Below are 12,670 nucleotides of genomic sequence, written 5' to 3'. Positions count from 1 at the left end.
CTAAAAATTAGAGAAATGTTTTGATTTACATACGGTAAATTATATTCTTGTATTTTATGTCTTAAACATGAATTATAGTATCATGTATATATTACTAGTGGTTGGTATACGCTTCCCTCAGAAATTTATCTTCATTATATATTTTATTTCAAAAGTACGATTATATATTATGTGTAAACGGTTGTATCTTTTATTCGTTTTTATAACCATTTCGGTCGAAATTGTTTGATATTTTGATATTCAGCCCCAAATTTTATTGCAAAATCTGAATTTCATAATATGATGTTGAAATAGTTCTATGAGATTATTTTCATTTTAACGTTGTAAATCATTTAGTTTATTTATTTTATTATTTTTCAATTATATTATATTATGTCTCTCGTTTATATTATGTAAATATATAATTTTCATATTATTATTTGTTTTGTATTTGAGGACTTTCTGTAGTTCTGGAAATATTTTTTCTTAAGTTTCCACATTTTTATTTTTATTTTATTAATGTTTTCAGTATATAGTATTTATGTCTCAAAATAATCCACGTTTTTCTAAAAAGTTTCTTTAAAAATTATTTTACATTTTAACATTGTTTATTGATAAATTGTAATTTTTAAAAGATTATGTTTATTTAAATTATATTTGTTAAATATTTGGAGATATTTTTTCTTTCAAATTAATATATCAATAATCAATATTTATATGCTTCTTTAATATGTATGAAAATACTAAAACTTTCATTTTTGAAGCAAAGAGATTTTATATCTTTTATCTTTGAATATTTTTATAAAAAATGTTTTATTAGGTATTACTTTTAGTTCTGGTTTTTAATCAATATATTTTTAATTTTCTTTAATTTCATTTGATGAGACATGAAAAGAAAATATCATTAACTTTTTTTCCTAATTTTATTCTAAGTTGCCTTTTTTTTTGTTATTACGTAGTTTGGGTTATATTATTTCATCAGATTCAATTATTTTATAAATAATAGCATAATAAACGAGACCAAAAAAATTCTTTTTCACTCTTTCAAACTTCTTTCATTAGTTGTATTTACCATAGTAATTCGACGTCATTTATTTTTTATCTATTCTATCAAAGCTAAAGTACAGAATATTACTTACCTAATTTTAAGTGATTTCATATAGTGTATCTTCTTGGTTCTTTTTTTTTAAAACTAATTTTAACAACTTCATTTATAATCTTTTCCAAATAATTCAACATCATTTATTACAGAAGAACAAAGCAGAACTTACATGTTTTATATTCGTTTTCACTCTTTCAAACTACTTCATTAATTGCATTTACCATGATAATTTGACGTTATTTATTTATGAGTTAACCATAGCAATTTCACATGTTTGAGTAAAATTATTTCATTAGTGACAAGAATTCAAACCAGTTTAATCAAGTAATATTTTTTGTTTATATTATCAGTTAGACATGGTCATTCATGTACACATTTGGATACATATTATTTTTTCGGGTACAGAGTTTTTATTTTATTTCAAAACTAACTAGGTGTTTTCATGCGCCGTGCGCAGAATTAATAATTTTAATAATAATATTTTATTTCATTTCAAAATATATAATTTATATTTTAACATTACTATTTACATATTTTAATTTCGACGGTTTAAAAAATCATAAATTTATTTTTGTAGTCTTATTTCTCTTGATTTGGTTTAACTATTCAATTTGATTTTATTTAAATTTCAAAGTTATGTTACATTTTATAAAAATATTTTAAGTATATTGTATTATATTTAATGATTACTTATTTTTAAATATATATATATATATTATCATCTAGTTTTAAATATATGCATATATATAAATATAAATTCTAATAATTTTGAGATTTTTTATCTTGGTTAAAATATGTTAATCTTAGAAATCTATTTATTAATTAATCTGATGAAAAGCGAAAATTAAATAAACTTTTAATCATTTATCTATCAAAAAATTGATTAGTGCTATTTTAGTTTTCTATTTGTTGAGGCCCATTTACAATTAATTTTGGTAAAAAAATATGTATAGATAGTATATATAAGTTAATGAAAAAATATATATTTTGAATCTTATTTAGTTTGTTTTCATTATGTGATATATATTACTTTAATAGTGATATTTGAGTTATTAATAAATTTAATAGCTTTATCAAATAAGTATTTATATGTAAATTTATATTAATAACGACATATGAGTTATTAGTCATTACCATATTTAAAATTCTTACAAAAAAATATAAATATTTATAAGGAAATTATATATTTCAAAAATAGTCTGACGCCATGTCATTTTTTCTAAAGCCATAAGGAAATTATACATTTCAAAAATAGTCTGACGCCATGTCGTTTTTTTCTAAGAGCCATGTCATCTGTTTTTCGTGCCATGTCATATTTATTTAGTGAGAATGAATGTGGTGAAGACACATGTCAAAATCACTTCTCAAATATAGTCTAGGAGATTTTTGTGAAAATGATTGTAGAGAAGACATGTGGCAAAATCACTTCTCAAATATAGTTTAGGGGATGTAAAATTTCATAATTGTCAAAAACTAAAATTAAAAAATATTTATAAAATCTGTAGATATATATAAGAAACTAATGATTTTACGATTTAATTTGATTTTATGATTTAATGTTTATAATTTTCTAAAAATATGTATATATTTTTGAAATATTTTTAATTTAAATGATATTTCGAAATTTGAAATGCCATATTTATTTTAATGATACTTTATGAGTTATTACCATATTTTTAAAAAGTACAAAAATATTAAATCGAAAATAAATGTAATATATGAGTTATTACCATATTATAAAAAGTTTACCAAAAATATAAATCAACATTAAATATAATTGTCCATGTCATATTAATCTATAAGACATGTCATCAATTTTAGTAGCCATGTCATATTATTTTTGTGAGAATGATTGTAGAGAAGACATGTGGCAAAATCACTTCTCAAATATAGTCTAGGGGATCCACATTCGAGTATTATAAATTTCTGGCAGGATTTGAGTCGGGCTCTTCTTTATCCAAGTATGTTCGTAGGAACCTAAAAATATCTAAATAATCTATCTCTTTATGTTTAAAAATATCACTAAAAAATTTATAAAAATATGAATCAATTCTGGTATCATCATCTCATGTGTCTGCTTCTAATTCTTTGGAGCTTACTCCTCTGTTTTCTTCTGATCATATGACCCCAGTTGAAACCACACCGGGTCTTCCTGAATTACTTGGGTGTGGTCACTGACAATGCAAGGCGTCAATTCTATTTTATTAAAATATTATGTCGTCTATAACAATCGCTTTAAAAACACGGAAAGTATCCTCTTTTCCATCAAGGAACTGATATGATGAAGCTTATTATTCTTTTACAGAAGTCAGAAACACATTCTCATTGAAGAAGACATGTCAAGAGATTATAATATTGTTTATCTTTAGATCGAGATATCGATACCCTTTTTTGTTGAGATGGATAGCCGAGAAAAAGACATGGTGTTAATCAAGGTGAGAGTTTTGAGATATCTTGAATGGTTCATATTTGGCAAGCACCTGAAAACGTGTAATTGATCTGTTTTGGGGATTTGGTTGAAAAGTTTTGAGAATGGTTTTTGATTGGCTAGGGAAACACATAGAAGGATGTTCTCAATGTGAACAGCTACATGAAGAGCTTCTACCCAAAATTCAGAAGAAAGTTTGTCTTGAACAAAATAGCATAAATGAGCTGTTGAGAGTTCAGATCATTCTTTCTGATTTTCTGTTTTTGTGAGAAATATGAGGGCAGGAGAATCGTAATAGTATGTCCTTCTAGTCAAATAAAGTATGAAAAATTTGGTTGTCGTACTCTCCACCATTATCACACTTCAGAACATGAATATTAGTATGGAATTGATTTTTGACATAAGACAAGAAGTGCTTAGATTTTGAAAAAAAAAGTTCATCTTTTTGACGTAATGGATAAACCCATAAGAAATTATAGATCATCGAGTGAGAGTACGTAAATAACTCAAATAGTTTGGAAACTTGCGAATGTCATGAAACAACGGCAGCTTTATTTTTTTTACTAACTGACAAGGCAAAAAAGAAGTTAAAAGTGGTTCAAGTGTAAATAATGGAAAAATATTTGTTTTCAATTTTATTCAACACGTATTTTGGATGATTAATAACTTGTGGTGAATCAATATTAAAGTCATATTGATTAAAATTATTATTTTATATACTTATCATTAATTTATTGGAGTTGAAAATGCAAATTTCCTTTTAATAAGTTATATTATACACTTAAATGGAAATCAATGCGCGTTGCAGTATACATTAACCACATATTATCAGTACATTATTTCAAAACATAAATTCTTGTTAATAAGTTGACAATTTTTTTATAAATTGGAGATAAACTGATTCGAACCCTTAACATTTGCTACAGGATAACAACCAACCACCATTCCCAATTTTTATCTTCAGAAAAATATAATGTACCAAAACTCAATAGATATGTTTTACCAATTTAAGTGTCCACGATGATACAAACCAAAAAATAAATAGAATAAAACACAATTCATAATGAAAATTTGACCAAAAAGATAAATATAACTATTTGAATTTCTATTATTTATTATAATAAACTGGATAATTGCATATATTTTGAAGGGAAGATATTATATGATATATAGTAATATATCTTATACATTAAATTTTTCTCTTCTAGTTATTCTTTTTGAGATGATAAATCTTCAATATCCATCTTTTTACGCTTTAAAATCTCTTGTAGAGATTTAAGATTATCTCTGAAAGTAATCGCTTCATCCATTTTCATATTTTTGATCTCCTTCACTTCATAATTTTGAAGGAACTCTTGATGCGTTTTCTCGAGAACCTAAAATAAATAAATTATTTTTCAAACAGTCAAATATCAAACAGATAAAAATATATAATTAATAATATGATTGAGCATAATAGGCCACTACTAAGGTTTAGTTCAAATGCATAGGTTCAATTGTGTTTGGACAATTTTATGATGTCTTAGAAGATTTTTCGGCCATTTCAAAATATACGATGTTTTGAGGTTTTAAGGTTAATTTTAAATTTATTAAGAACTGTTCAATTAATAACACTTTAGGATTTTCTTATAATTGTTTGAATAATTTTAATATTATATATTTGAAAGTCCTTTTTAGAAGAATGTAAATTTATTAATTTTTTTTATTAATCTTTGTGTACTAATCTAAAACATCATATATTATGAAACAAATGGAGTATTTAAACTAGAAAATATAACCTATATAAAAATTGAAAATTTACCTTCGCACGCTCTTTCTCATATTCCAAGTCTTTCATGACACTGTTTAGTGTTTTCTGAAGTTTCAGGATCCTAACTAGTTCCAACGAGGATGGACTTTTGAAAAGAAAGAGTTTTCCAGTAAGAGAGACTATCATCACAACTACTATGACATTATATAGCCACGCAAGTTCGTTGGATTTCTCAAAAATACCATTTAGGCATTTAGAGAAAATCGTATCCTCTAAGATTCTACTTTCAGTGAATCTCTTCTCATTTATTTTACCATCCATTTCGAATTTTAGATATTTTCTGTTGGTTTTGGTAATTTGTGTCATCACCTTATTTCGTTTTGTAGATAACTTGGTCAGCAAAGTTAAAGCATAAATTCAAAGTTTTAGTATGTTGTTAAAGTTTCTGACAAAAAAAATATTTGTTAAAATTTCAACCATAAGATTTGACACTAATCATTTTTACGTATTCAACTAATGTAATAAGTTTGAAAATTTATCAAAACTGCTAGTCAATATAATTTGTGGGAAAATATTTATGTTAGTTTTTATTCAACACGTATTTTGGAGAACTAATAACTTGTAGTGAATCAATATTAAAATAATATCGGTAAAAGAAATTATTTTAAGTTCTTGTAGTGAAATTTTATTTTCATTTTGAAAATGTAATTGTCTTTCTGTTAGATTATATGGCTAGATTATTTACCATATATATTTAAATGAAATCAGTGCAAATTGAATATCAACCACATATTCTCAGTACATTATTTCAAAGCATTAACTATTATTAAAAACATTATAAAAGATTCACAATTTATAGATACGAAGATTGGAACCCTTTACATATGCTATTTGTGAAATTATTTTTTGAATAAGAAGTATACATCAAATAGTGCATGACACATTTAAATTCACTGGTCATAACCCACTTGACTACATATATTTCAGTTTTATATTTAACTGGTAATGATTAGCATGAAATTTTATCATATTTATATGTTTATCCAACAAAATATATTATATTTATTTTCCCTTGCAAATCACTTTATTGAACCAAAACATTGTCATATTCGTAATGTCACACATGCATGACTCTTCCAAGTTCGTCTTCCTATCATATTTTGAGGTGAAAGCATACTCACCACCGCTATTCTTGAAGGAAAAACACCTTACTAGCGACTTCATCGATCACCTCCAAGATGTGCTCAAGTTGTTCAAGTGTCCCAGTTACGCTCACCACAGACCGCACAGCAAGGAAAATTTTGGTAGCCGTAGCAGAAAAATGTTTGTTTGCCATATATACATATGGAAAGAAGGCTTAGAAAGTTTATGATATTGAACGCAAAGAATTATTTTTTACTGGCGCTGTCGTATTTCTTGAGGATAAATTTTCAGGAATAGCAAATAGTGAGTAAGTCACACCACCGGTTCATCAACACGACATTCATGTTTAATAAATTGGTGTATTCAAGCGGTCTCTCCTTCTCCCATTCCTCATGTAGAGCTACAACCTGCTACTTCTACTATGATAAGTTTCCCTGCAACATCTCCCGCTGTACTAGGTTCCGCAAAACCATCAACACCTACTAATCCGGTGTCGTCATCCCCTATGACTGCTTCTAATTCTTCGTAGCATACTCCTTTGTTTTCTTCTGATCATATGACCCCAGCTGAAAACGCACGGGTCTTCCTGAATTACTTGGGTGTGTTCACTGACAACGTGTAAATTCTATTTTATTAAAATATTTTGTCGTCAATAATAATCGCTTTAAAAACACGGGAGGTGTCCTCTGTTCTATCACGGAAATGATATGTTGAAGCTTATGAATGTTTTACAGAAGCCAGAAACACATTCTCATTGAAGAAGACATGTTGAGAGATTATAATATTGTTTATCTTTAGATCAGGGCATGGATACCTTTTTTTGTTGAGATGGATAGCCGGGAAAAAGACATTTTGTTGATCAAGGTGAGAGTTTTGGGAGATTTTGAATGGTTCATATTTCGCAAGCACCTGAAAACATGTAAGTGATCATATTTTGGGGATTTGTTGAACAATTTCTAGAATGGTTTTTGATTGGCTATGGAAACACATAGATGGATGTTCTGAATGTGAACAGCTACATGAAGAGCTTCTACCCAAAATCCAGAATAAATTTTGTCTTCAACAATATATCATGAATGGAGTTGTTGAAAGTTCTGATCATTCTTTCGGATTTTCTGTTTTTGTGAGAAGTATGATGGCAGTAGAATCTTAAATTGTATGTTCTTCTAGTCAAATAAAGAAAGAAAATTTTGGTTGACGTAATCTCCACCATTATCACACTTCAGAACATGAAGTGCTTAGATTTTGGAAAAAAAAAATATTTTTGACGTAATGGATAAATACATAAGAAATGATAGATATCATCGACAAGGAGGACGTAAATAACTCAAGTTGTCTGGAAACTTGCAAATTTCTTGAAACAACGGCAGCTTTATTTGTTTTGCTAGCTAACAAGGCAAAAAAGAAGTTAAAAGAGGTTCAAGTATAAATTATGGAAAAATATTTGTGTTCAATTTTATTCAACACGTATTTTGGATGATTAATAACTTATGGTGAATCAAAATTAAAGTCATATAGATTAATACTATTATTTTAAATACTTATCATTAATTTTATACTTATTGAAAATGTAAATTTCCTTCTATTAAATTATATATATACACTTAAATGGAAATGAATGTGCGTTGTAGTTTACATTAACCACATACTATCAGTACATTATTTCAAAATATAAATTATTCTTAATAAGTTGAGAAAAAAATTATGAATCGGAGATAAGCTGATTCGAACCCTTAACAATTGCTACATGGTAAAAAAACAACTACCATGCGCATTTTTATCTTCGGAAAAATATAATATACCAAAACTCAATAGATAAATTATACCAATTTTCAGTGACCACGATGATACATACCATAAAATAAAAAGAAATAAAACACAATTCATAATGAAAATTTGACCAAAAGATAAAATATAAATATTTGGTATTTTTATTAATTATTATAATAAACTGGATTATTGCATATCTTATTCATTAAGTTTTACTCTTGTAGTTATTCTTTTTGAGATGATAAATCTTCAATATCCATCTTTTTACGCTTTATAATCTCTTGTAGAGCTTTAAGATTATCTCTGAATGTGATCGCTTCATCCATTTTCATATTTTTGATCTCCTTCACTTCATACTTTTGAAGGAACTCTTGATGCCTTTTCTTGAGAACCTAAAATGAATAAATTATTTTTCAAACAGTCAAATATTAAACAGATAAAAGATATAATTAATAACCGGATTTAGCATAATAGGCCATTGTTAAGGTTTAGTTCAAATGCATAGGTTCAATTGTATTTGGACAATTATGGTTTTCAAGCTGTAAACATTGTCTTGTTAATTAAATAGCACTCCGATCCGTTTCAAATTATATGATGTTTTGAGGTATTAAGGTTAATTTAAAATTTATTAAGAACTGTTCAATTAATAAAACTTTCAGATTTTCTTATAATTGTTTGAATAATTTTAAAATTATATATTTGAAAGTCCTTTTTAGAAGAATGTAAATTTATTAAATCTTTGTGTACTAATCTAAAACATCATATATTATGAAACAAATGGAGTATTTAAACTAGAAAGATTATATAACCAATATAAAAATTGAAAATTTACCTTCGCACGCTCTTTCTCATAAACCAAGTCTTTCATGACACTGTATAGTGTTTTCTGAAGTTTCAGGATCCTGACTAGTTCCAACGAGGATGGACTTTTGAAAAGAAAGGGTTTTCCAGTAAAAGAGACTATCATCACAACTACTATGACATTATATAGCCTCGCAAGTTCGTTGGATTTCTCAAAAATACCATTTAGGCATTTGGAGAAAATCGCATCCTCTGAGATGCTACTTTCAGTGAATCTCTTCTCATTCATTTTACCATCCATTTCGAATTTTAGATATTTTCTGTTTGTTTTAGTAATTTGTGTCATCACCTTATTTCGTTTTATAGATAACTTGGTCAGCAAAGTTAAAGCATAAATTCAAAGTTTTAGTATGTTGTTAAACTTGCTGCCAAAAAAACTATTTTGTTAAAATTTCAACCATAAGATTTGAAACTAATCATTTTTACGTATTCAACTAATGTAATAAGTTTGAAAATCTATCAAAACTGCTAGTCAATATAATTTATGGGAAAATATTTATGTTAGTTTTTATTCAACACGTACTTTGGATAACTAATAACTTGTAGTGATCAATATTAAAATAATGTCGGTTAAAGAAATTATTTTAAGTTCTTGTAGTGAAATTTTATTTTCATTTTGAAAATGTAATTGTCCTTCTGTTAGATTATATCGCTAGATTATTTACCATATATATTTAAATGAAATCAGTGCAAATTGAATATCAACCACATATTATCAGTACATTATTTCAAAGCATTAACTATTATTAAAAACATTATAAAAGATTCACAATTTAGAGATACGCAGATTGGAACCCTTTACATATGCTATTTGTGCAATTATTTTTTCAATAAGAAGTATACATCAAATAGTGCATGACACATTTAAATTCACTGGTCATAACCCACTTGAGTACATATATTTCAGTTTTACATTTAACTGGTAATGATTAGGATGAAATTTTATCATATTTATATGCTTATCCAACAAAATATATTATATTTATTTTCTCTCTTGCAAATCGCTATGTTTCTTGTAGTGTATTGAACAAAAACATTGTCATATCCGTAATGTCACACATGCATGACTCTTCCAAGTTCGTCTTCCTATCATATTTTGAGGTGAAAGCGTACTCACCAGCGCTTATATTTTAAATTGAACTATGATTGCTATTCTTGAAGGAAAAACATCTTACTCGCGACTTCATCGATCACCTCCAAATTTTTATGTGCTTAAGTTGTTCAAGTGTCCTAGTTACGCTCATCACAGACCGCACATCAAGGAAAAATTTGGTAGCCGTAGCAGAAAAATGTTTGTTTGCCATATATCCATATGGAAAGAAGGCTTAGAAAGTTTATGATATTGAACGCAAAGAATTATTTTCTACTGGCTCTGTCGAATTTCTTGAGGATAAATTTTCAGGAATAGCAAATAGTGAGTAAGTCACACCACCGGTTCATCAACACGACATTCATGTTTAATAAATTGGTGTATTCATGCGGTCTCTCCTTCTCCCATTCCTCATGAAGAGCTACAACCTGCTATTTCTACTACAGTAAGTTTCCCTGCAACATCTTCCGATGTACTAGGTTCCGCAAAACAATCAACACCTACTAATCCGGTGTCGTCATCCCCTATGATTGCTTCTAATTCTTCGTAGCATACTCCTTTGTTTTCTTCTGATCATATGACCCCAGCTGAAATCGCACGGGTCTTCTTGAATTACTTGGGTGTGTTCACTAACAACGCGTAAATTCTATTTTATTAAGATATTTTGTCGTCAATAATAATCGCTTTAAAAACGCGGGAGGTGTCCTCTGTTCCATCACGGAAATGATATGATGAAGCTTATGAATGTTTTACAGAAGCCAGAAACACATTCTCGTTGAAGAAGACATGTTGAGAGATTATAATATTGTTTATCTTTAGATCGGGCATCGATACCTTTTTGTTGAGATGGATAGCCGGGAAAAAGACATGTTGTTAATCAAGGTGAGAGTTTTGGGAGATTTTGAATGGTTCATATTTGGCAAGCACCTGAAAACATGTAAGTGATCATATTTTGGGGATTTGTTGAACAATTTCTAGAATGGTTTTTGATTGGCTATGGAAACACATAGAAGGATGTTCTGAATGTGAACAGCTACATGAGGAGCTTCTACCCAAAATCCAGAAGAAATTTTGTCTTCAACAACGTATCATGAATGGAGTTGTTGAAAGTTCTGATCATTCTTTCGGATTTTCTGTTTTTGTGAGAAGTATGATGGCAGTAGAATCTTAATTGTATGTTCTTCTAGTCAATTAAAAAAAAGGAAAATATTGGTTGACGTAATCTCCACCATTATCACACTTCAGAACATAAATATCAGTATGGAATTGATTTTTGAGATAAGACAAGAAGTGCTTAGATTTTGAAAAAAAAAAAATCTTTTTGGCGTAATGGATAAATACATAAGAAATGATAGATATCATCGACAAGGAGTACGTAAATAACTCAAGTTGTCTGGAAACTTACAAATTTCTTGAAACAACGGCAGCTTTATTTGTTTTGCTAGCTAACAAGGCAAAAAAAAAAGTTAAAAGAGGTTCAAGTATAAATTATGGGAAAATATTTGTGTTCAATTTTATTCAACACGTATTTTGGATGATTAATAAATTATGGTGAATCAATATTAAATTCATATAGATTAATACTATTATTTTAAATACTTATCATTAATTTTATACTTAGTTTGAAAATGTAAATTTCCTTCTATTAAATTATATATACACTTAAATGGAAATTAATGTGCGTTGTAGTTTACATTAACCACATATTATCAGTACATTATTTCAAAACATAAATTAGTGGTAATAAGTTGAGAAAAAAATTATGAATCGGAGATAAGCTGATTCGAACCCTTAACATTTGCTACAGGGTGAAAAACCAACTACCATGCCCATTTTTATCTTCAGAAAAATATAATGTACCAAAACTCAATAGATACGTTATACCAATTTTCAGTGACCACGATGATACATACCATAAAATAAACAGATATAAAACACAATTCATAATGAAAATTTGACCAAAAGATAAAATATAAATATTTTATATTTTTATTAATTATTATAATAAAATGGATTATTGCATAACTTTTGAAGGGAAAAGCAAGATATTATACGATATATAGTAATATATGTTATTCATTAAGTTTTACTCTTCTAGTTATTCTTTTTGAGATGATAAATCTTCAATATCCATCTTTTTACGCTTTAAAATCTCTTGTAGAGCTTTAAGATTATCTCTGAATGTGATCGCTTCATCCATTTTCATATTTTTTATCTCCTTCACTTCATATTTTTGAAGGAACTATTCATGCCTTTTCTTGAGAACCTAAAATGAATAAATTATTTTTCAAACAGTCAAATATTGAACAGATAAAAGATATAATTACTAACCGGATTTAGCATAATAGGCCACTATTAAGGTTTAGTTCAAATGCATAGGTTCAATTGTGTTTGGAAAATTATTGCTTTAAAACTCTAAACATTGTTTTGTTAATTAAATAGTACTCCCATCCGTTTCAAATTATATGATGATTTAAAAGATTTTGCGGTTGTTTCAAAATATACGATGTTTTGAGATTTTAAAGTGAATATTAAATTTATTGAGAA

General features: G+C 27.4%; 1 protein-coding gene across 1 annotated transcript; it reads right to left on the bottom strand.

Annotated features, from left to right (window-relative positions):
* Positions 1–8,396: 8,396 nt before the first annotated feature.
* LOC108844990 (uncharacterized) lies at positions 8,397–9,274 on the bottom strand. The gene is made up of 2 exons (XM_018618265.1): positions 9,005–9,274; positions 8,397–8,564 (listed from the first exon to the last, which is right to left on the bottom strand). Exons 1-2 carry the CDS (start codon positions 9,272–9,274, stop codon positions 8,397–8,399), a joined length of 438 nt encoding a protein of 145 aa, XP_018473767.1.
* Positions 9,275–12,670: the final 3,396 nt, after the last annotated feature.

Source organism: Raphanus sativus, chromosome 3 (genome assembly GCF_000801105.2).
Source record: "Raphanus sativus cultivar WK10039 chromosome 3, ASM80110v3, whole genome shotgun sequence".
NCBI classification, from domain to species: Eukaryota; Viridiplantae; Streptophyta; class Magnoliopsida; order Brassicales; family Brassicaceae; genus Raphanus; species Raphanus sativus.
This window is presented reverse-complemented; position numbering and strand designations above follow the sequence as displayed.

Bases quoted from the DNA above. Each gene is read 5' to 3' on its own strand.
- LOC108844990 (XM_018618265.1), bottom strand. From the start codon at position 9,274: ATGGATGGTAAAATGAATGAGAAGAGATTCACTGAAAGTAGCATCTCA. The intron at 8,565-9,004 runs GTAAATTTTCAA...TATTCATTTTAG, and splicing joins ATGAGAAAGAGCGTGCGAAG to GTTCTCAAGAAAAGGCATCA.